At 41.8% G+C, this 26,280-nt stretch overlaps 1 protein-coding gene and 1 long non-coding RNA gene across 6 annotated transcripts in view; one reads left to right on the forward strand and one right to left on the reverse strand.

The window, feature by feature from the left end:
• neurl1aa (neuralized E3 ubiquitin protein ligase 1Aa) overlaps nucleotides 1-26,280 on the reverse strand; it is a 148,923-nt gene that overhangs the window by 47,267 nt on the left and 75,376 nt on the right. Inside the window, exon 1 of one of the 5 annotated variants that reach the window (XM_082537955.1) lies at nucleotides 20,101-20,419. The exons of 2 other annotated variants lie outside the window; for them this stretch is intronic. In XM_082537955.1, the coding sequence (XP_082394081.1) occupies nucleotides 20,101-20,182 (82 nt within the window). In that variant the 5' untranslated portion in view covers nucleotides 20,183-20,419. Of the gene's footprint in view, nucleotides 1-446; nucleotides 584-20,100; nucleotides 20,420-26,280 lie in introns of those variants that run through there. 2 more of the 5 variants (XM_082537954.1, XM_082537957.1) reach the window with 2 other exon arrangements.
• Nucleotides 23,155-25,807, forward strand: LOC309709125. Its single transcript, XR_014277437.1, has 3 exons — nucleotides 23,155-23,464; nucleotides 23,555-23,664; nucleotides 23,774-25,807. It is a non-coding gene; the product is annotated as an uncharacterized lncRNA (long non-coding RNA).

Genomic DNA, 26,280 nt, shown 5'->3' on the forward strand with positions numbered 1-26,280 from the left:
CATCCATCCATCATCCATCCATCAACTATCCACAGTGTTGGGAAGGTTACTTTTAAAATGTATTCCATTACAGAATACAGAATACATGCCCCAAAATGTATTCTGTAACGTATTCCGTTACGTTACTCAATGACAGTAACGTATTCTGAATACTTTGGATTACTTAATATATTATCATGCTGTTTACAACAACATGAATGTACTATTGCTGTGTGATTTATTACTATTACTGAAGGTCCGCGACTCCGAACCGTAGTAAAGGGACCTCTGACTAATACGTTGGTTCCGTGTCGGCTCGTAGCCGAAAAATAGCTTTACTTTGTTGTCTGGGTCAATTTTTCTTGGGAGAGACAGAGAGAGGCGTTGAAAGGCTGCTCTAACGGAACTTATTGTTTCGGAGGAAAACACGAACACGGTGTACAGTCGAGTCTTAATAGCTTACTTACAACTGGGCTCGTCAGGCACTCTTCTTGGCTGAAGTGGTTATTATTATATTTACATGCTTCCAGCTCCCGTTTTTCCTCGATGACAACTCGTACCTTTCCACTCCCCTTTTTCTCCCTCCTCGCGCTCACAGATCCATAACGAGTATGGCAGTCCATTCTCCCTGCAGCACGGACTACACTGTCCATGATGCTACATTCTGCATTCTGCCTATTAGCTTAGCACAACAGCAACAACAAAAAGGCGCTCTCTCACCCAGGAAACACGCAGAGCGAGAGCATTACCCTGTAACCATGGCAACCGTAACGCTGCCGCCTGGAACAACAGAACGTAGCTGTCAAACAAAACCCAAACAGTCCTGACCCGCGACAAAATGAAACAGGGAAGTACCGCAGTGTAATCCATTTATTTCAACAAAGTAACTGTATTCTGAATACCACCTTTTTAAACGGTAACTGTAACGGAATACAGTTACTCATATTTTGTATTTTAAATACGTAACGGCGGTACATGTATTCCGTTACTCCCCAACACTGTCCATCCATCCATCCATCAATCATCCATCCATCCATCCATCCATCAGCTATCCATATATCATCCATCCATCCATCCATCCATCCATCCATCCATCCATCCATCAATCATCCATCCTTCATCTATCATATATCATCCATCCATCCATCCATCCATCCATCCATCCATCCATCCATCCATCCATCATCCTTCAATCATCCATCCATCCATCCATCCATCCATCCATCAACTATCCAGTGACCTCACGTGGTCACTTGAAAACTGCCGGTTTAGAAGAAACTTTTTGTTATAGGAGTAAATTTTGACTATTCATAACAGGGTTTTTTAAATCATTGTTAAAATCATTAATAGTTTCTTATTTAGTTAAGCATTTAGGTGATGGTGTGTGGCACCCTGCACGCCAACTACAGTACATTTGCACTGGGCACCATTTTAATTCTGACATCTGAAGCAAATGTATTTCTTTTTTTTAATAAAGTGTTCGTGGTGCAACCATCAGCACTAACGTGGCCACAGATCTGATATAGTGGCTGATGATTAACCAGCCCCCATTGCCACATGTCCCAGCACGCTTCACTGTTTAATGGCAGCTGGAGACCAGACCTGACCAAGGTTTCCACGGCAACCACTACTCGAAAGGAATTGCGCATTTCTTACCGGGAATGCATATGTAAGTGCACGGGGACACACACAAACACACCCACAGCCCATTAGCCCAGCTCGACACAGTTTCCATCAACAGTAGCGGTGTGGGGAGACAACAAAACAAAACAGCAGTTTAGTGGTGCGAGCTGTGCACCATAACATCCTGCCAGCAAAACAGAGCTCGCTGCCTCTTTCTAAGTGATTTGTACAGGACTGAAAGGGAATCTGGCAGCAGATGCCAAGAAGCAGAGAGGTCAGCAGAGTGGCTCTCCTGCAGCCGGCATTGTCTGCTGCACAGCACGTGTGTGCAAACAAAACCTCCCATTCAGCGCAGTCTCATATGGGATATCAGCGGAGCCCTTAGAGCGTTCAGGAACAGGATACGATAAAAGAGAGGAGTGGAAACTTCACAGAGCTGTGACACCGTCTAGATCTCTGTGAAAAGACAAAATGAGAAATGCGAAAGCAGACGGGGGGGAAAGGTGAGAGATAGGGGGCATTTGCACAGTCACTGCAGCAAGAGCTGGAATAATGACAGTCTTCCTTTCATAAATTCAGCCTTGTTGCAAATCTCTTTCTCTCTATTCTGAGACATGCCCTCAGCAGGTATTCCAGATAACTACACTCTTAGTTATTAACAAAGGTGAAAGTTAGTTTGAGGGCATAGGGTGTCTGCTGTAATGTAGTACTTTTCATCAGAGTTGGAGCAGAAGAAGTGGGGAGGTGATAATTAGATCTGTCACTCTGCTTTAATATCTCTCAGAGCTGCTCGGCCTTGGGCTGGATGGTTGCAGAGAAATGCCTTATTGTCTCAGGTGCCGAGGATCTGAAAATACTTTGCCTGATAACGCTGCCCCAGAATGTGCTGGTGAGGAGTGATGGATTTCAGTGGGGCATTGCTGAAGCTGTCAAAAGAGCTGAATTATTAATAATCCGGTAATTTAATTTAATACAATATAACTTGTTTTGTACAGTACTACTTATGGACATCTGACAAATTAAAGGAAAAAGGCTTGACTGCTGGAGTCAGGAAGATCGGTAACGCTGGAATGCCTCCTTATTCCGTGTTAAAACTGAGTCTTTCAGAACATCTGTGCAGATCGCACGCTTCATATTTGACTTCCTGGACTGAGTGACATAGAGAAAGCTGGAATTTCCCGATGTGAGGGTTGCCCTTTCTCCCAGTAGCCAGATATTCTGCATGAAAGTAAAAAACGGAAAGGCAACATGTGATGCACCAGTCTATCTCATTTCTCTACTAAGGCTAAAGCTCCTCCCCTGAAAAACAAGATGATAAGACTTCATGAGCAATCTCTGTGTTCCCTGCAGCTCGCTCACAGGCAGGAGGACATGTGGTTGTAATTCCTCGCAGAGCAGATCCCCGAGACTTTTAAATTGCAATTCCGATCATGACGGGGTGTTTATTGTTAATTACATTAGATTAATACGGGGCAGCTGCCGCATAAGGAAACATATGAATCCGTTTGCATGGATTTTCGGCGCCATCAATCAGTGCGCCTGCTGGTTTTGTGGTTTCCCAAACCATACCCTTTGTGAATCAGCACAGTGTATCCCTCTTGGCATTCGCTGGCTCATGTCATGTTTGGAAAATTATACTTCCTGACACTGAGACAGATTACGGGGGCTTTCTTTTATCCATTTACGTTGCTCCCGCTTTATCATTCCTCTCATTTGCCACATTTATAACCTGCGTAAGTATGCTCTCTCTAGGCTTTTCTCCTGCTCTTTAGATCCTCCAGCAGCTGGGCTGAGCAGAAATCAGATCAAAAGAAAACAGAGTTGTTGAAAGTGTTGTGACCGTCCCACAGAGCAGACACAGCTCTGAGGGAAAATCACCTCAATCACTGCTTTATATGTACTCACTAAAACGATAGCCTTTTAATTAGACACTGGAGAGGCCACCAAAGATATTACCTGGGGCTAATCTGTTCCTCTTCTCATGTGGGACCATAACAGAGATAAGCAGATTGAGCTCCTTTTTTTAAGGCCATGTTTTCTTCTTGTTCCCACAGCTCAGACCTGAGTATCACTTTCTTTCCAGGAAGAAAGAAAAACGCATGAAGATATCTCGCTTTGCCTGAGCCTGGATGGAAAGAGGAGTCACAGGATCCAGGCAAGATTTGGAAGCTTGAGGGTAGAGAAGAATCTCAAAGTCAAAAACGAAAGTGGATGTGCTACAGTGAGTCTGAGGAAAACATGCTCAGGTTTCAAATATGACCTGTGGAGGATTCACAGGGAGTGGGAAAGAAGATTTAATTAACAGCACATGAAAAACAATCCTTTTTAGAAAGTAAGCAATGCTGAAAACATACATGCTGAAGATGAGAGGGAGATTTGGAGGTTATAGCTATGCACTGATAATTTAGTCATATTAAAATGTGCTTGGGTGGGTTTCTGAACACAGCTGCAGTATATATGTAGCAGCAGTGTGAGCGATAATAAGCTGCAAATCATAGCTGTGATTATTTGTGAACTTATTAAAAATATGCATAAAGCTACAATTTGTTTCAAGGAGTTCCTGTTTTAATAAAAGCATTGCTCAACTTCTCCTTTTATAATTCTGAGTATGCACAGTGTTGACAGCCTCACCAGAACAATCAAGCCAAGAGCTAGCATCGATGCTGACATGCTAATTTGTTAGCATATTGCAGCTGCCGCCTGTGTGAGCACCACAGGTTTACAACAAGATTCAATAATGACAGCATTTAAAAAAATACTTAATAATTCACAGTATTAATATTAATAACAATTATGATTACAATCACTGAGCAGGTATAACATTATGACGGGTGCAGCGAATCATACGGATTCTCACTGAATTTTGTTTGAGCTCATATTATTGCTAGTAATAACACTAATAGTATTGCTGTAAAAATTATTTGAAACAAATGTAAAGTAAGATTATTTAAAACAAATGAGACCAATTTACAGGCTGTTAATGTTGCGAGCAAACGATACCAGCGCGCACTCTGTGTTTGGACCTGTGGTAATGAAACGAGATGCTACGGCCAATGAATACACAGAATTTACAGAGAACAAACTAAAACATGGACCGAGCCCAGCCTGGGTACTGAGTCAGCGCTTGAGTTCTCAGAACTGAATTTATGATCTGATATTCCTCTAGACGTTAAATTTGAGCAGCTGGAAGTCTTTAGCCCGGCGACAAAACCAATAATTATAGAAAATTTCTGCAATAACAAAAATGAAAGCCAGAATTCTTTTAAAGATTCTTCACTGTGTGGTTTTTAATATTAACAATTTCATGAGTCATTCAACTGCATTACAATAAAGATAAATGAGTAAAGAAACCCTGCAGGCTGGTTAAGAACTTTACTGCGGCTTTCTCTTTGCTATTATACAAATTTTCCCAGAACAGCTGGGTCATGAGCGCCTTTCTGTTTCCCTGTTGTCACAGTACAAGCAAGACGAGTATGCAAGGCAAAAAAGCAAAAGCAAAACTCTCTGCATAATACTGGAAATAAACCAGAATACTTTATTTTTTTTATCATTTAGATAAATCGAGCTTCAGTAACAGCTGCAAACCAGAGGTATTATTACGGCATTTAGTTTTAAAGCTGAAGCTCCAAACATACACCCGAGTCATTAAAAACACAATCTGGGGGCCTGTTTCTTCTGAAGGGGCCACGCACCGGGCCAGCCCTCGCCGGTGAGGTCTGAGCGTGACTTAAATTACATGCCAGTCCTAATCAAAGAGCATCTCTGTGATTACAAACAAGGAAGAAGAAGAGACATTTATTTAAAAATTATTATTATTATCATTACACAACCAAATAACCAGTTACATGATTCTACCTGTGAATTATCTTTAGTTACAGAAAACAATAAAAGGTGGAAATGAAAAACCACTGCAATGTTCAGCATGCAGATCAGTTCAGCTTATTTTGATTTACACCAAATCAAGCAACAGTCACCTGGAGGGGCTTTTAGTGTAACATACGATGCAGACGACTGCAAAGAGCCAGGCAATGGTAGGAAGGCGTAGGTGTCACGACTGAAAACTCACATAGACAGAACTCAACCAGGAACTCATGAACTAGGCTGAAACACAGGACGATGGAACACACGGGGACAAAGACTCGGACAATATATGCACACGGGTGACAGGAGACAGGGGAAGCAAAAGTGAACAAAACACACACGGGATGAAGGGCTATCAAAGTGAAACAGACAGAGAAACACCAGGAAGCAGAAAATACACAACCTAACAACTAACATAGTCAAAGAGCTAAACTAAGAACTAAAGGCAAGACTACAAGCAAACAATATAGGATAGAAAGACTTATCCAAACTAGAGAAACCCTGGCCCCAAACCAAGGCACCATGACAAGGAAGGAACTCTCTTTTAACAGGAAGAAACTTTCGCAGAAGCCGACTCGGGAAGGGACAGCCTCGGGGTGATGGGAGAGAGAGGAGTGCAAGGAGAGCACAGGGAGACAAGACGAAATTCAGACTATGAAGCTGAGAAGATACAATTTAATGTCATGCAGCAGTGAAGCAGTGAAAAGAGGTGAGCAGAGAAGAAGAAGTCCCAGAGGAGCCTGAGCTTTTAGCAGCATAACTAAAGGATGCTTCAGGGTCACCTGATCCAACCCTGATGATAAGCTCTGTCAAAGGAAAGTTTGAATCTTAAAAAAAGTTTCTGTGTCCTGAATCCAACGATTTCCTTCTCTAAGACAAAAACAAGCCAGAGAATTAACACATTTTGATTCAAGCCATCTTGAAAATGTGCAGCAGAGACATAAAGTTCCTGCTTAATATTAACAGAAGGAGGCCGTGTGGAGAACAAAGACACTGCACATTTGTAGCAGGAAAAAAACTGTTTCTTTAAAGTGATAATAGAAAAATTAATGAAATGGACTTCTTCCTGATATTCAACAACTGATTAATGTAATCACCATTCAGCAGGTAATTACACACAACATGTGAAAGAGCAGTTAATGAAATACAGACACATTTCATTAAGTCTGAAATCAGAGAAACTCTGAAAACCAGGAAGAACTTTGCTGTTGTTGTTGTCTCATTAAGACAAAGTGTTGATACACCAGTACAAATCCCTGAGCGATGCACTTGGTTTTTGGCTGTTCCAGCAGTCTTATGGTATTTATTTATTTATTGCTTTCCTGCAGCTCGTCCTTACAGGAAACCAAGCTGCACATTGGACCCACGGGGAAGCTGTTGGTCAGGACTGAATATGAGCGGAGACACGTACAGAGAGATGCTGTGTGAGAGGAACTGCAGGCATCATGTCCTCAGGTGGGAAACAGTTATGTCCCCAGCTTCAGACTTACAGACAAGAATGACTATGAATCAATCTGCAGCTTAATATGTTAACATTAAAATATCAGACATATTGGCATGCAGAGCATTTTAGGATTTTTCAGCTCATTGTTTTGGATTTATAAATAAATAAATTTCTTGCAGATACAGCAAAACAAAAAACGGAGCAGACAGAGACAAAGACACACATCAGGAGAACATGAACATCAGGAACACAAGAAAAAGGCAAGTGCATCAAACAAATGACCAAAACAAATAAAAATACTTGAGGAGAGCAAATCCAGTATTTGTGTGCTGCAGTTTTTGGTTGTAAAAGCTGAAGTAAATGTTGATTTTGTACCGTCAGATATGCAAATAAGGAAACGGTCAGAAAAATATTTCCTGTGTGAAAGTATGCAGAGCTTTTAAAAAGTACTATATTTAAAAACTGCTAAATACATGCACTTGGCCGTGCGGGCAGAGGAAGAGGAGGTGGTAGTGCGAGTGTTTGTGAGTCTTTTTGTGCACATCCCTGTCAGAGGCAGGACGTGATGGGTCCTTTATAGTGAGGAAACGTGAGGCGACTGAGTCCTGCAGGGAGGCCGGAGAGCAGCCGACGATCGCCTGAGCCGTGCCGATGACCTGCTGCCTCCTCCTCTCTGCTTCAGTGCAGCTCCTGCACCAAACCGTGATACGATGTGTCAGCACGCTCTCTGTGGAGGAGCGGTAAAAGGTCACCTGCAGCTTTTGACCCAGGTTATTCTCCCAGGAAGTGAAGCTGCTACTACGCCTGCTTGGTGACCACTGAGGTGTTTGCAGTCCAGGATTGGTCACGAGAGGTGAAAGTGCTCAGGAGTCTGCAGGCTGGGACCCTCTGCACACGGTCACTGTTGATGTAGAGGGGGGCAGGTCTGTGCTGATCCTCCTGAGGTCAGTCTCAGGTTGATTACTGAACTATAAGCTGACTATTTCAGGATCTCAACTCATGAATCAAATGCAGTGTAACACACACACACACACTGGCCAAGTGAACTGACCACCCATCAGGTTGCAGCTGTAATGTATGTGACAGGACGTGGATTATGACATCAGCACTGAGTTGGCTCTTAATCACCCTGGGACTAAAAGAGGAACTATGAGGAGACCGCCCTTCAGAGCATGGGAAAAAGTCCCAGTGCTGCTGCTGGACTTCACTGAAAAGCCCCCAACTTTTGCTTTTTTTAGATGACACGGGGGATTTTGGTGCTTCTGAATGTGCAGGTGGTTACTTCCTCCCTTTCTCTCTGAGTCACACACAACCACCCGTGCACAATCTCTCCCACTCACCCACTCTTATCCTATCATTCCACTATAAAGCTGTGGTAAATGTCCCACGGCCACACTACTGGTGACAGATGGTAAAGGCGGGATGAAAACTCCCCAAATAAATATGTAATCCCTCCCTCACATGGGCCGCAGCACAACACGCAGATTATCCCATCAGATACACTAGAGCAGCTCTGCAGAGCAGCAGGCCGTGGGGAGATCCCTCTTTGTGCACGCATATAAAATGATTGGAACGCAGCATCTGTGTGTGTGTGTTTTAATAGCAGCGCACGCCGTTAAAGAGGCGATGAACGGCAAATGAAGTCGCGTGCGCCACTTCAGACTTGAATGAAATGTATTCACATATGAGTACTTACTTATATCGCCACCATCAGTGGAATAAAGTGCTCCCATCTCGCCATTCGCACAGCAATAACATTAAAGATGTATTCATTTCAGTTATTTACAGTAGATTTAGAGACGTCCTTTTGGCACCGAAAGCAAGAAAGCACCTGAATTTTCCCACGTGAATTACAAGCGGGACACAATTACGTTTATAGTCACATGGCTTGTAACTATTGTCCAGGCACAAAATATGAGTCGTCTCCATAAATACAGGAACATTGCCTGCTTTTACACACACCAGCAGATGCGTTTTAATGGCATCGTTCTGTGATATGGGAACAAACAGTCCACTGTGCGTGTTCAGCAACTCCACAGAGTTTATAAAAGGGGAAGCTGAGTAAAAGCCACAAATATGTTACAATTATTATATGAATATATGAGGTTTGAAGCGTGTTTATCAATAAACATGGTTTATGTCTAACATTTTGGAAAAAGTTGCTTTCAAGCACCTTCACGCCTTTTTAGACCCACGTCTGTGAGGTTTTCCAGTCTGGTTTTAAATCTCGTCACTGTGCTGAGACGGCACTTTTAAGAGTTTCTAATGATCTTCTTTAACCGTCGACTCAGGTTGTTCGGTTGTTTTAGTCCTTTTAGATTTGACTGCAGCCTTTGACACAGTTGATCATAAAATACTTTTATTGAGACTTGAACACATTGTTGGTCTTAAAGGCTCAGTTTTATCATGGTTTAAATCATATTTATGAGAGAGGTCTTTCTCTGTAGCTAATGAGAAATACTCTTCCTGTTGTGGTGTTCCACAGGGGGCTGTTTTGGGTCCAACTCTGTTCTCCTTAAACATGCTGCCTTTGGGATCTATTTTCAGGGAATACAACATCCCCTTTCATTGTTATGCTGATGACATCCAAATTTACTTCCCCTTGAAACGGGATCTCCCTGTCTCACTGCAGCCTCTGTTTGACTGTCTACACGATGTTAAAGGCTGTTAACACTGAATATTCTCACCATAACAAAGTTATTATTTTTGGAAGTCATGCCCCTAACTTTGAATAAGTTATTACCTCCCTGTGTGCTTTTGTGTGCTATAGAAATAAATTTGATATTGACTGATAAATGGTTATTTTTCTAAATGCAGGTAGTAAGCTGAAGTTTAAACACCTACGAATAAAAAAAGACCCAACAGAAAGCACACAAATGTAGTTTTCACATTTTTTTATGTGTAAAAAGAAGAAATCAAATTGTCCTGGGCATTTTTCCTTTTCCAAAGATTTCTAGAGCGCGTTACCAGAACAGCCGTTCATCACAAGCTGAACTTTGTCATCATGTTATCTGGATGAAGTTTTAATGGTACAGACTAATCACATTTATGCTAACAGGACTTTGATGCTAAGTTAAAGTGCACTAAGTCGTATCAACGGCTTCTCAGAAAAACGACGAGGTCGTTTCAGTTAAACATGTCGTGATCCGGCACCAGATCCTTTTCTCATGCAGTGAACAAATACCTCAAGGTAATTGTATCTTAATTGCATACACACTATAAAAAGTGGCTGCAAACATTGAGTCAGATGTTATTTTTACGGAATTGCACTCATTTTTCTTATTACAGTGATCAGACTGTAGATGCATATTGGTGTTTCCCTGCATGCTACAATGTGTGAAATGAATTTTAAATGAGATGTTGTTCGCCCGTTTTAATTTGAAAATAATCACCTTCCTGTCACAATGTTCTCACTGCTAGCATGCAAGAAAAAGCAAAGCATCACTTCACATGCTGATTGACTTGGCATTTTGCTGGCATTTACTTCCACATTTATGACTTCCATCCCAACTTCTTCTTCTTCTTCTTTTAAATTGTGCAATCAAAACTATTTGTGTAGCTGATATGCTTCTTTTTGATCCATGGCCATGGAGGAAAGTAATTTGGAATTGGCTTGGTGGTCTCGGAGAGGAGTGTTGGCCTAATGTGGCTCCACACTGCAGAGCCTCATCACAGAATTAATTTGTGTTCTGTTTCAATGACAATATTTGATCCAACACACCATTATCAGTGATGCATGAGAATGCACAATTATCCTAAAATGTTATTTTTATTGCAAAAACCACTTAATTATATTGTAGGATAAAGCCCCTGCAATAATAGAGTCTTTACCTTTTATTTTATTGGCCATTTACTTTTGTTTCCATCTGATTCTTGTTTGTTTCATTAAAAGCTTAATCCTTCCTTTTTCATTTTTTCTTGGTCATGCTCACAGCTGTCGATCATGTTGTACCAAAGCTGCAGCCATGTGTCAAGAGCCAAAACATGCAGTTCCTCTAATGGCCTCTTGGGGCTGGCTTCACACCTAAGGCCCCATAGATTCCCATGTTAACTGATACAAGGATGATCATACTGCTAAGGGTAAAGTATAAAAGAGAGATTTTTGTGAGAGTTTGTTTGAAAGGATTAACAGACTTTGGATTGTGAAGTGTGAACTTGGCATTCGGTGAGCTGAGTAAGGAGTTTAACGTGGAAGTGTCGGCGAACAGTCTGGTAGTAATATGCTACGTGGTGGAGAGAGATGTTGATGAGGATGGATGCAAAAACACAGATCTGATTGAGGAAGAGGGGGAAGGAAATGAAAGGCAGCAGATGGTGAAAGGAGGTCTTAGGCCTGGTGAGAGGAGGAGGACAGAGGCTCACATGGAAGACTGTGAGGGTGAGGTAACGAGGTCTACGATGAATTCCCTTCACGTGGTGGTGATATTTGAGAGTGATGGTGGAATAAAGAAAACGACTCACAACACAAGCATGCTAGTGTGTTAGTGGATGGAAACCTGCTGATTGGGTGTAACACAGATACCCAGGTGGAAAAGGCAGGAAATATTACAAGTGTGTAAAAAGACAAAATCTGAAGAGCTGTGAAAGCTAGAGTACAGAGACCCAGTGGCAGTAAAGGGGTGATTACAGGAGTGCCCGTTAGCATTAGCATGATGGAGCTGGTTGAAAACCAGAGGCTGTGAAAACTGGCAAGGGTGCAAAAGGAATAACAAAAAGGCCCAAGAAAGAAATATACAGAAACAGTGCTGAGGGAGAAAACTCCAAAATAACCTTTTTGAGAGATTTAAAAGGTTCATTGTGACGAAGTCTGTTCACCACAAAGGTGCTTTAGTTGCAGGGCATTTGTGCACACTGCTAGCTCGTGAAAGGCAAGAGAATATGAACAAGATGTGCTGGATGACACGAACACAAACCCAAATCCTGTAACTCTGGAGGTCAGCACAATGTTGGCTGCCAGGATTCAGTGCAGCAAGGCTGTGCTGAGGTTGTCTGGATGGCTGGACAGGAGAAAGGGGTGTGGGGAAGGACAAACAACTGCAACTGCAAGTGCCATGAAAGCTGCTTTAAGCTGCTGAAAGAGAAAAGAAGGATAGTGACCTTCATAGCAGGAGACATGAATGCTAATTTCAAGTCCAAGACGGACAGCATACAAATCCATGACTTCTACCTACCTGACCCTTCTTAGCAGACGGGTGAGGTGAGGGGAATTCAAAGAAGGTGTTAATTGTATTAACAATATTGTTAATCCTACACTGGAACACAACACACTTGATTGTCATTGGTCGGTACTTCAAGTGGTTCATTTAATATGTATGCAGGAGTCACGGCTAACACCCTGTTTAAATTTAATCATGAGTGGGTATGTGGCAATGAGACGGGACAGGGAAGGTGGGGTGGGAGGTGGTTGTGGAAAAGCTGGCTATCATAAACTTCTATGATACATGCAAATCAATAAACTGGTGGAACTAGAAGCAGAAATGTAGAAAGCTGTGTTTTCTGCGGGGACACGATGCACATGAGACCTTATGGGGAAGTGACGAAGCCAACTATGTTAGCCAGGCAGTGGAAGAACCGCTGGACTGGAGTCAGATGGTTTTTATAATTGATGCCAGGAGCACAAAGATAAACATCAATACCATTAAAGAAGCTGCACTGGATCTATTTCACCACATGGACCACTATAGGGACACTTTGACGTGACCAGTGTCCTGTATGTTACAGGACTGACTGGGGAAAATCTAAGACAGTGATTTATTTCACTCAATGACATTGAATGAGGAACTAAAAAGTAAACATTTACTTGTAGTAAAAAGGACAGATGTAACGTAGGGGTGCTGCTAGGAAAGCACTAGTTTAAACAGTTTATACTCTATTATGGGGACACATCTGATTGGCTATTGTAATGTGTCGTGAAAGAGAGTCAGTGCAGTAAGTGTTGGTTTCATGGAGGAGCTACAACAAAGCAAGAAGAAAGGTGGCACATGAAAGTTAGTGCTGGAAGACACAAGTCTTAATAAAGCACTCATGTGTGGGAGAAAATTATTATTTAGGCTTCTGAGAACGGATTCGTTTGAAATGCAGTAGTAACAGGAGGAGGACAAGGCCTAAAATTAGCAGTGCTGTGCATGAGCTGTAGCAGCTCCCTGCTAATTCACTTTGCTAACCCTCTTGGATCACTTTGGTTTGCAGTGTTGGCCCATTTTAGAGCGCTCTGAGCTGCAGACTGTCAAAGTCTGTGCTATCCAAATCTGTTGCTTTAGTAGACAGGTGTCTGTGTGATGCACACATTCAGTTTATGAATGCTAACCAACCTGATGGATTACAGAAACCATAATCAAAGTCATGGTGGTTCTGTCCATCTTTTATACACAGTCTCTGGGCTGTTAGTGCTGAAGATGCTAATCAAAGATCTACTTTGGTTTGTTACATCGCTCACTCTCTCTGCTTCTTTTCTTACACTGATGGAAAATCGTGATTATCTTTAACAACAGCATTCCACATCTAAGTCTAAGAAATACATTTGGCTACCCAGCTAGTGCTGACTATTATTATAGTAAACATCGTCGCAGTGACTTCTTGGTTTGGTTTTTGTCAGAACTCTGCTGAAGGTGCCGCTCTCCTCCTGATCAGGCCACAATATGAAATGAAATCCGTTTATATTTCCCTCTAATCAGAACTGCATGTATAAGAATTAATAGCTCCTCAGACATAACTGGGTAGCTCGGCGTTTATTTATGCTGTTCTGAAAGCTTTCGACTGCATCTCTGATGCATCAGAATTAAATCTCAGCAGCTCTGCATCAGTTTTAAACAAAACAGACGAGCTCTTCACTGAGTGAGCTGCGCTCGCCCACAGTCTGGTCCGACTGCAGGATCTTTTGTGCTTGGAAAGGGTTAACTAACACTAAAGTATGAATCACTGACCTAAATTTAACATACTGTTTCCTGCATCAGAAAAACACACTATTCTGAACGCTACATGATTTAACAGGCTCTCAGAGAACACACTGTACATGTACACGAGTACAGATGAAGCAGGCTTAATTATTCCATTTGGAGTCTGCGGAGCTCGGCGAGCTGCTCTTCTCCACCGTAAAGATCCATTAAAACATAAATCTGTTACTGTGCTCACAAGCAGGAAGTATTCCCATCATAACAGGGGACAAAATGATGCATTTGCACGCTTTCGACACATTTCCGGTATTTGTGATTAACAGAGAACTCTGATATTCGGTCCTGTTTGCAAAATAAAGTAACCACAAAGCCATTAGACGAATACATTCATCACAGATTCACTGTGCTAGAAATAAAAAATTGAGCATTTTATCAATTTCACCTCATATTTGTGACACGGGCGCATTTAACATAACAGATTGTTGCATTTTTCAAGAGTAAACCGATGCATCACCATTACCAAATGCATTAATAACTATCTTGAAATAGCTCCTTGTCTTATATAAGTATGACACATGGTCTAACCTGATGAGCTCATCCAGCACAGCAACTGTCTGGGTTGGCTGTCGGTTTTTGTTGTTGTTTTATTTACTAAGTGTGAAAGCTGCATTACAGTGCCCGAGGAGCTCCAGTCCTCCCAGGAGTCAAGCGCCTGTATCACCTCTCCGTAGCGGCGCTTCTTATTTAGGCAGGTGTTAAGGATGTTCAGAAACACTCCAGGCGAGACGCCACGTTGCATAAGAAAGGTCAAACATCACCAAAAAGGCAGCAGAGAGGTCACGGCTGCAAAAAGAAACAGAGAAAACTGTTTCCTGAATATTTCCTTGGCTATATTATTAGTGTCTTCTGACTCCACTCAACTGTGCCCCGTGTGAAATATGGTTCACTAATTTCAAAACTCACACAGGATCATTTCATTTAATGACCACTCCCCAGAGACCAAGTGCACTTAATTCTGATTAGGCTTTGTCCTAAGTTCAGATGACTAACAGTTTCCTATTACACACGAACTCTGGAGCTCATTAATTTCCAATATGTCAAAAAAATACCACCAAACTAGGAGTTACAACATGTTCTACTTCTGTAGCACCTGTAGCACATATCAGCAAACAGAGGGTATTTAGCACAAAGCTAATTATACGTTTTATTTAATCAGGCACTTTCATTTAGACAGTAAAAGGGTTTCTTTTCCCCGGAGAGCCTTCAGACCACAAAGCATTCCTTTTCAGAAAATCAAGCCCACAATCAGGCACAAAACAACTAAAGCCAGAGAATAGCAAGAGAAAAACCCAGAGCAGTTATAAAAGCCATAAAAACATCACATGATGATGCTTTATGGTCTCCAGTGGGTATGAAAGATTCCAGCTGGAGGGCAGTTTGCTGCTCGTTCTATTTCAAAACAGGCCTGCCAACATTATGGAGGATAACTGTTAACAAGTTAGTGGATCATCTGCTTTGGTTACTCGGTTATTGATCTTGTGCTGCAAAAAAAAAACAGAATTTGACCTTCAGGTGCAAAAGTAGTATCTTAGTTAAATTTCTGTGTAGTTTTTGCTGTTTTACTATGTTAACACTAATGTATGACTCAAGTAGCTCAATTCTTGATTCTTGACACACATGTTGTTGCTAAAATAAATATTGCTCAAAAGACTTCAGGTAAAACAGTCTTCCTGGTCTGGTAACCATCATGGAGTTCCACAGAAACACTCTAACTGAACTGATGCTGATCAGGCATAACATTAAAACCACCTGACCCCTTTCATGGCCCAAACAGCCCTAACCCATCGAGCCACGGGCTCCACTAGATCCCTGAATAAGTTTCCACTCCTGACCAGGCAGAGATGCTGAGGATGCAATGTGTCGAATGCTGCACAGATAAAAATTATACAACAGCCCAGACTTCAGTTTAGGTTTGAGATAAACACAACGTCCGCTATCAGCAGTACACGCTATAAAAACAGAAAAGTACTATGTGAACCAGTCATCTGTGTGTTTGTGTTGGTCAGTGTGTGTGTGAGGTAACAACATGCCCTTGTGGTGCCCTCGCAGTAATATCATGTGGTGGAAACTAAATCAGCCTGTGCTAATGAAAAAGTGATGATGTACAGCTCAGACTGTTTAGCTCCTCCCTCCTGTCTCTACATGGGCCGTGTCACAACCCAGTAAACACGACAGCCAATAAAACTCTGTCTGCAAACGCATTTTGTGTCCCGTTATTGTTGCCCCAAAGTTCTAAGTGAAAAGCACCTGCAGCACTCTGAACTTTCTGCAGAAGCCAAAGAAGAAAAATCTATAAAGAGGACACATTTCATCACGCTGAGCTTACAAACTGCTCATCTGTGTGCACAAGAGAAGGATACATTTTTGTGACTTTGTGCATAAAAATGTGAAACCTAAAGTTTAGCACCTCTGGCCTGCTCCCAGTCCTTCAAAGTGTCGTTGTGACTACTTGTTTCTGTAGTTCTGTGATTTCGCCTTGGACCTCCAACTTCCTGAGGGTGTAAACATCAACTTCTTTGTCAAACTCTGATGTAGAGGATCATCACTGATATGAGAGACTGGTTTTTATAAAGCGTTTCTACTCTACTCGAGCACTTATAGTGGTTTATACAGGCCTCATTCACTTTTTTCTGTGCTTATGGGCTTTCTATCTAATATTCACGCTCTATTGATGCACGGGAGAGCAAGTTGGGGTTAGGCTGTTGCCCAATGCTAGGGCAACCTGCCTTACCTCTTCAGCTACAGCCACCCAAAAGCATACGAAGCCCTACGATGAGGAATCATCATTTTGGTGTTTTGAAACTGGATGTGAGAGGTGGGGGGAGATGTGACTGTGAAGCTGCACGCTCATTTGTCAGTTTGCATACCTTAGAGTTATCAAAGTCAACATTATGTCTTATTTAATATTAGCAAATGCTGCAGTATCTTGTTTGCACACGCAGTGCAAAGTATAACTTTGTCACATATATCTTAGCTGTGTTTGGTCTCTGGGCTCTGTACATCTTACTGTGTAGCTGCCATTTAATAACACTGAAAGTGGATGATTTGCTCTGCTGCCTTCTTTCACTGATAACGAGTCCTTACGGAGTAAAAAGGACACAAAATAATTTACTCTTGTGAAAGCAAATTCAGTTAGTTGCACTGGTTGTCACCCCAACCAGTCATCCCGCCCCTCCCTGAGCCTGGTTCTGCTGGAGCTTTCTTCCTGTTAAAAGGGAGTTTTTCCTTCTCACTGTCACCAAAGTGCTGCTCATAGGGGGTCATTTGGGTTTTTCTCTGTATGTATAATTGTAGGGTCTACCTTACAATATAAAGGACCTTGAGGCGACTGTTCCTGTGGTTTGGCGCTGTGTAAATAACACTGAATTGAAAGTTTGTGTGTATTAGACACTGTTGACTTCACCGGGCATGACGTTCTGAGTGATGTGGAGTTTGGCTCTAAAAAAAGATGAGAAAGAGAGAAAGGGTTGGAACTAAATGGTTGTTTAACTACGAGAAAGAACTCTACGTCTTGTTGTGGCGCATGCGATTTCCCCACGTCTGCTTCTGTCTTTGTGTAGCAGAACTAGATTTCTAGAAAGACGCACACATTATGGCACTGCTTGTCTTCTGCAGCTACATCTGTTTGCAGATTTCTTTGCTGTTTGTGTGCTATGACTGTGAATATGCAGCCATTCCTACTTTCTAACATTATGTTTGTGTCAGGCTGTAAATAGGCCAAAAACCTGCCAAATAATTAAATTTAAACAAGTATTTTGATATGAAGTACTTCTGTAGTACTTTAATTCATTTGACAGAGAAATGGGTCACTGCTCCAAAGCTGAGTCAGCAGTTCTCTGAGAGGTCTCTCTATCAGTTAAAACCAATGATTTTACGTCTCTGCTGAAGAAGCGAGTGTGTGTTTGAGTTGTGCAGGCTGTGGGTAATAGCCAACATAACAGGCTACACACCGTCTCAGCCCCACTCTGATCTGCGAATATCTCTGTTCCACATCCCAGCAGCAGCCTAATAAACCGGGACGCAGAGCACAAACATCCTTTCATCACCGAGCGGCTGCCGGTGACGTCGTCTGGTTCTTATCCCAATCAGCCATCAACTCCCGCTGATAACGCACTCTGGAATCCATCACCATGGGAACTATTGCACATGTTATGGGTGGTTGTCAAGGCAACCTGGCTGAATAATTGTCCCTGTTCTTCTCTGATGCGCCGCCTCGCCTCCCCTCGCCTGACTCACTCGTTCCTGTGATGTGAGAATAACCGCTCGGAACGCGTGCTGCGGATAGAGGGAGAACGTGGAAGGGCAAAGTGTGTACTTATGGTGATTATCCTGCAGACAGCTTCATTTTAAACCGCTCCCCCAGGCCCACCACTTCCCCCTCTGTAATCCAGATGTAGCAGCGTGGAGGTGGGCCGTTTTGTAATTTGCATGATTGGACACGTGGGACGCAGTCCAGTGGGCCCTGGAAAAAGGAGGCAGTCTGCAGGGAATATCATTTTGGTTGCACCAAACACAGCTTATTCTTTAGCTTAGCTTATAAGGTCTGTTCTTATAAATACTGTGAATAAAACATGCAAAGCAAACCAGTTACCATACAATATATACCGAAAAATACAATTTTCTCTCTTTACTCAACACAACAAAGGAAACTATAAAGATAACTTGAAAAATAATTACGCTTCTTGTCTGCATGTGACAACATTCAAGCTCCTGAGCCAAATCTGGGCCTTTTAAACGTGTAACCCAGCCCACACATCGCTTCAGCTTCTAGTAAACTTTGTTGAATCTGGTTGAAGCTGTGGTCTGCACACCAACGTGCAGCCCAAACTAAACAGACAGCCGCACCTGCAAGTTAACAAGCTAGCTAACACGGTCTGCAAGCAAAGAAGAACCGCTGACAGTTTCAGCGGAGATGGGACGCTGAGTGGAATACTTTACCAAATCTAAAGAGATGCTTCCATTTATAACTTTTGCATTCCAATAAAAACCCCAAAACTAAAGTGTATCGTCATCGCCATGTTTGAATCCAGACACCAGCAGAGACATGGAGCCACTGAGAGAGCAGAGGCTTCAGAAAATCACACGCAACCGTACGACTGCATGTTTACGTACATATTCAGCCTTCACTGCAGAAGGCTTCATACTACAGGTGAGCGTTCTCAAATCTTTAAGTGAACTTTCCTAAAAAATATTACTAACGTGCCATGCAAAAAATATTTTAATTTTAATGTAATGCTGTAAAACCAAATACATGAAACTAGAAAACAGTAGAATTAAAATGCTGCAGCTGAAACTGAATGACAGAGTATTTCATTTTTGTTACTTAAACACTATAAAATATAATATGTATAACATTTACATAGCTAAAATGACAAGAAATGACACTAACAGAAAAAACATCCTGATGTTTGTGCGGTTTGTTTCACTTCACTACAGGATTGCACAGTAATAAAAACCCGTACAGGAGATGAAGCCTTTTGTATTTCAGCTTAAATACACTAAATGTTTGCAAACCTTTAGACTGCTGTAAATTATTCACCCTCACGATTTATGACTTCTTTGTCTGCATTTTGGTAACAGTGCTCTCACCTTTGAGAAATTTACAGCAGCCAACGTTTCAGTTCTTTATTTAGTTCCTTTTTCTGTGGTGAGAGCAGCACGAGGGCTGTTCTGTCTCAGACCAGGACACCTCTGTGTGTTTTATTTGGGGAAGTAACCTCTCGATCCATCACTGATAAATTCATCCCGACTTTACTTTTCTTTACCAGATGTTTTTATAATTTCGAGGTGACATCAGAACATGTCCCATTATGTTAAGATCAAACGCGGAACAACTCCTAATATCGGACTTTTGCACGGCTGAGATCCGAACATCCCGAGTGTTTGCTTGGCCTCGTGGTTCACATAGCTACAGCTGTCGTTACAGAAGAAGGGAAAAAGCAAGCACACTGAGGCATCCCTGGCTGGGCAATGTTACAGAAGTATTAAGAATTCCTCGAGCTTCATGTTTTTAGTGCTGACGTGTCTGCCCCCACAAATGTGCACATGCACCTCCCGGCATCAACCAGCACGACCAGACAGCAGGCCCGCCTCCTGCAGCCGGGAGCTGTTCTTCAGCACCACCACTCAGCTGATCCCGGAGCAGCAGGAGAAACTCTGCACGCGTCCCATCAGCTTTACCAACAGTTTCAGTGCAGTGACGTAAACTCGTCAACTATGAAGCGTGTTCAGGTAACTCACCTTTCTGAGAGTTCCGGAGTCTGTGGAAGCCCTGCTGTTGACCTCTGTGCAGCGTCGAGATGCCCGAAACATTATTGCCCATGACAGGAATTCACCGCGGCCGGTTGGACTGATGCTGGCAGCTTGTTGAGCACAGAAGCGATTTTTTATTGTTTAAACGACGTCCTCCGGTCATCACCGGCGACCAAAGCGGAAGAGGCGGCAGGAGCACAGGTGTGTGGAGCCGGCGGGGCAGCGGTGAGGATGATGATGATGATGGTGAGGAGGAGGAGATGATCTGAATCCTGAATGGAGCTTTTGGCTTGTCATCAGCGGCTGAATAATCCTCTTCAGCGAGCTCAAACTCCCCCCCCACCCCCACCAGTGCTCAGATCATTTTATGACTTTGTTTTTAATAATAATAAAAAAAGAAAAAGCTGTCATGTAGAGCATTTAAAATGCTATACGCGCTGTGGTTCTCAGTAAAATCGGATTTGCCACGATTCTGTCAGTGTTCTTATATAAAAAGGGGAATTTTGCGCGACGACAAAAGAAAGAAAATGATAGAAAAATAATAAAAGAGCAGGTGTGTGGGCCTAGCTAGAATCTGACAGTCTCCTCTGCTGTCCGTCTAAAATATGGACTAAGTGCAAACCACATGTGCACAGCGAGCGCCTTATTACGGCGCATGGACAGTATCAAGCTGCCCTCTAGTGTAAACCAACAACAAACAGCAAAAAACAAAAGGAGCCAATGACAGCCTGGCTTTGCTTTCCAATCCTCTTCCAGATTTGATCCAAAGCCCCGACAGGAGCTCACGTGTTTTGGCCCCAATCAAACAACCGATCGGTGTCATTAATTATCATTAGAGAAGAATTGAAGGGAGTGTGAAGTCAGAGGGAGTCAGTAATTTCAGTTTGGCTCGGCTGATTAGTGGAAGAACTTCACAGTAAAAAGAAACGCGGAATGATTCATTAGACTGACACCCAGCGCCGCCCTCCGATAAATTATTTGACCTTTACCCATTTTTTGAGACGTGTCTTTTTTTAACTTTTAAAGTTAAAACTGCAAACTGCTTTTATCCACAGAGTTTTTAGTACATATTCATCTGCTTGGGGAACACGCTGCTCCTCAGGTTTTCCATTTTGTACAATATTCCTCTCTTTCAGAGTGCAATCTGACTCCACTGCAGCTTTTTAAAATCAGAATTGAATAACTGTGTAAACCCCTGCGCATTAAAAAAGCCAGTGCAGTTGTCAGTTGCTTGTTAGAGTTTACTGAGTCGTTAGCGGGTCCAGCAAAGAGAAGTTTCTCCTGTAAATGTCTCACATGCTTTAGTTTTAATGACTGCTTCCTTTCCCCAAAAGCAAACATTTCACATTTTTTCACTTTCATGAACCCCCGAAGATTAAATTGCCTGCAGTTCAGCATCCCGGTTAGCCACAGCAGCATTGCTTTAACATTAATGTATCATATTGTATCAGGGGGCATTTTATTTGTAATAAGATAACTCTCTGTTGTCATTGCACAGTCATATCTAGTACAATAGTACATTGAAACTGCCATGTCGGCACCAAGCACAACACAACTTTAAAGTGGCTTTTTTTTTAAAGTGCAAGAAAGGTATTAGCAAAAGAAGGAATGACTTAATAGATAAATAAATAAAATAATAATTGTCCAGGGAGGTCGCCAGGTCAGGTCAGCTGTTAGCACTGATATGCATAAAGTACATTTTGCAGCTCTGTACCTTCACATCACATCCGTTTCATTTATAAAGAGCCAAATCCCCAAAAACATTTGGCTCGAGGCGCCTCATACTGTAAGGTAAAGACCCTCCGATATAAAGATCTTCACTGAAATCTAAACAGGAGTTTGTAGTATTTTTACATGACTGCATTTCTGTTTTTGCTGAAGTCAACGGTGCACTTTTGGACCTCTGTTGATGAGGCTCCATCGTGTCTGATGGCTCTCAGACTGTCGTGTGAGGGCTGTGTGCATGCAGGAGTGGTAGTAGGAGGACCCAAAGTGCAGACAGTCTTAGACAAAAGGTGAACTTAAACTCAGATTTATTGCTAGATGGCAAACAGAGAACTAGCAAAACTAGGATAAACTGAAGACAACAAATAACCTGAACTGGCAACCGTACAGCCCACACAGCAAGATGAGAGTAGATCACAACACGGACACAGAGAAACACAGGGCTTAAATACACAGAGTGAGCAATCAGGGAATGGGTAACAGGAGGGAAACACAGCTGGGGCAAATCAGGCCTAACGAGACAAAGGAAGCAAAACCAGACGCATTTACATGAGACAGACTTTCAAAGTAAAACAGGAAACATAACACAGAGACGCGAACTTGACAAGGGGCTACAGCTGACAGGGGAAACAGAGCAACTAGAGAACACAGAGACATAAACCATAAGACAGAACTCTAAGAAACCAAAGATTAGAAATGATAAATAATATAATAAACTCAAAAACCCTGGGTCAACGACCCAGGCATCCTAACACAGACTGCAGGCGTGTGGTTCATGAACTTTCTAAAAGTAGAAAAGGAAACTTTCCTTCTTTACCAAAGTTTACAGTTAGGCCTGACTGCTGCATGATGTTAACGTCTCTTCTGTAGTTTGTTCTGTTTAATATTCACAGTCTTTCTGTTTTCTCTTCTCTTTCCCCTCAACCTCAGCAAATCATATTAGACGTCTCCCCTTCATGAACCCGGTTCTGCCAGAGACTTCTTCCTGTTGAAAAGGCAGCTCTTCCTCCCCACAGTTGCTAAGTGTTTGCCCATCGTGCTTCTCTCACGATGAGACACGTTTTTAACACACATTGATGTAAACATTTTGGTTTTAACAGCCTTAGTTGTTGATTTGTTTTTTTTATTGACTTATTTGTTTTTCTATATTTTACTGCGTCATTGTTGTGCATTACATTTATTTTAGTTGCATTTTACATTGTTAAGCACTTTGTGCAGCATGGACTGTTTGGAAATGTGCTCTATAAATAAATAAACTCGACTTCTCTTTAATATCTTGAGGCTTTTACTCTATAGAGCCTGGAGGTGACAGTTGCTGCAGGCCTAATTGGCGAACGCCTCTGAAGGTGTTTTTACTGGCGGAGCCTGAAACTTGCTAAATAGTTGTCCTTTAAGGGTTTTGTTTGAGAGGAGAGGAAAAGTGCTGTACTTGACCGTACAAGGATGGAGCAGCCACTTGCCTGTACATCGTAATTTCAGTTGTGCGAGGTTTCACTTTCAGGAAGCCTGAGATTTGTGTCTGTGACAGTTTGTGATTCTATGCAGATCCAGTGCCAGTGAATCATTCTCCCTGCATAAGGATAAGACAGCCACAGACGTCCATTCTGTGTGGCCTGATATGACCTGCGTAAGTGCTTATTGCTCCCTTACTGTTATAACACAGTTTACACAAAGTATTCGTTACTACAGGTGCTTTTGTTGGTCCTGTTGATTACAGGCAAAGAAGAAGAACCACCTGCTGGCGCAACTACCTCGCCCTGAAGCTGAGGAGGAAGTGCAATGCCACCAGCTGCTGCCTCCAAAAAGACCCTGGCACAAGTACAAAAAGTAGCAGCTCATTCTAAATCATGATGGTTGTAATCACTCAGTCATTGTGACACTCCAATACATCTGCTTTTGCAATTACTGGGTTGTAAAAACAGTCTGAATCTTACAGAACTGGACTGCACCACTCAGCTGAGGAAGACGATGATCATGGCGAGCAACATCAAAGCACCAGCTGACCGTCCTGTCACGCGTTAACGCTACCGTCCACACTGTGTGTCGCTGTGGATCAGCTGTTTATCTACTAACTGGAAGGACAATGTTGTGGATGAATGTAAAAAGAACCACGTTCAGCTCAACAAGAATCAATCAAACAAGACTTTTTGGTGACCTTCAGAAGATTCACATCCCGAATATTTCTCTTTCCACCAGAGTGGAAACCAAACAGGGATTTAAACACCGGGCAGTAAAACTGCTACAGGACGAAAAACTCTGCTTGAAGATCCACGGTCAGCTCAGCCGAAGCTCTGGGTCTGTATGAGTGTGACACCATGCTGTGGATATTTTATGAGCCTGTGCCATTTTCTGTGCTGTGGTCTGATAGGGCAGCTCATTCAGCAGCAGTGAGGAATCACAGACGTCAGACTCCAGCAGCCCTACGTCCTTGAGTTGGATAAGCAGTTAGGAAAATGGATGAATCGCTTAATTTTTAAGTTGACTAAATACTAAAAAACAGCTTCTGATTTCAGTTTAAATATTGCTTTAAGCTCGATGTTGTTCCTGTTAAACAGTTCTACCATTTCCTGTAAAGAGGAAAGCTTGGCGGAAGAAAGATGGTGTGGACGAAAGACTGGATGGTTTCATGATGGTTCGACTTTCACACAGGAATTTGTCCACTGGTGGTTTCAGACTTAATTTTGGCCTAATTTTGCTTTGGGAATGAAACTTGAAGCGAGGATCAGGGGTTGGATTTCAGAAGGAAAAGTTTGATTTCTGACTGGATGAGAGAACAGAGAACACGCTGATGTGTTTCTGATGGTCTGTTTGAAGTTCGTCTAATCACCCACTGGACTAACAAATATGCTAAAAGGTCTCCCAGCAGGTTCAAATGTGGCGCTAACAGATGCTGACCGAGCACGTTGGCACTGAGACCACCCTGTTAGCACTGACTCTAGCTAAGGTTAGCGTCACACTTGAGAACCTTTACAAAAAGGCAATAAAGTGGCACCAGACGACAAAAGAGATGTTTGCACGTCTAGTTCTTACTTCTAAGATTTTTTAAATAAAGTCTGTGTTTAACAAAAGCTTTTGATCATCTGTAATAGTAGATGAAAATTTGACATGGAAATCACATATTGAGTATATTAGAAAGAAGATGGTTAAAAACATTTATATTTTGGGAAATGTAAGAGATTTATTAGACTATAAAGCAATGCGCATTTTATATTTTTCATTGTTTTTCTCATATTTTAGTTACTGTGTTGAAGTCTGGGGGAATACATATGAGAATACTATAAAACCTCTAAACTTATTACAGAAGAAAGTGATACCAATGATTTATAATGTTAAATATAGAGAACATACAAATAAATTATTTATAAAATCAAAATTATTAAAATTAGGAGATTTAGTGAAACTATGCACACTATTAATTATGTTTAAGGCTAAAAATAATATTTTGCCCTTTAAGTTACAAAGAGTATTTTATTGTGTTCAGGGGGAGAAGATAGCAGAAGGAAATTTTATTTTAAGCATCAGTTAGCTAGAACTACACAGAGATTAATGAGTCCAGCGGTTAGGAGTATACGACTGTGGAAGTCTCTTCATTATAATTTAAAGAGTTGTATAAATTTACATTGTTTTAAAAAGTGTTACATGCTTAAAACGATAACTCAATATGAAGAATGTGAATGAAATTGGAGTTCATTGAAAATGGATCCATTATAATTTTTTGTTTTATTTGTTTTTTAATTGTATTTTCTCCTTGTTACTATGTGGAGTGGTATATTCTGATTGTAAATTTGTTGTTTGGTTTGGGTTAGGACCGGAGAGAAATGTTAATGTTAGTTTGTTCCCTGATTTTTGGTGCCCACTTGTAATATAAGTTGGATTGTAGATAGGGGGCGGGGTTTAATGAGAACATTTTCTTCTTCCTGCTCCTTTTCACACATGGTTGTAGTGCTTTTTGATAGAAAGTGTGGTTGGTTTGTTTGAACTGTTGTACCAAGTGTGAAATAAATAAATAAATAAATGAAATGATGTTTCCATAATCCACGATGTTAGTGCTCTACACAGCAAATTCAAAAGTGTTAAATGTTTTGGTGTTAATAGTCTTCTTGCAAAAGTAGAGTTAATTTTACTCTAAGCAGAGTCACATTCTTTTAATGTAACTCTGAGGTGTAAAATGATAGTAGTTAAAATCGAGTGTTAAAAATGAGTGTTTCTCTGTCAAATCTGGAGGTGTTACAATGGAAACATTAACTCCTGACCTCTTAACTCTGAACTCCTACAGGGGCTATGACACCAATAGAGTGAATTCACAGACTCCGCCCCCAGCACGGCTCCAATCGAAGTGAAGTGAAGCCGTTTCAGAACATTTTGCTCTACATATTTGAGTTGTTTGCCATGCTTGGTAAGTCATTTTTTCAAAGATTGTTTCAATTATTATTATTATCTTTT

The sequence above is a fragment of the Aulonocara stuartgranti genome, assembly GCF_965226115.1.
Source record: "Aulonocara stuartgranti genome assembly, chromosome: 6".
NCBI lineage: Eukaryota > Metazoa > Chordata > Actinopteri > Cichliformes > Cichlidae > Aulonocara > Aulonocara stuartgranti.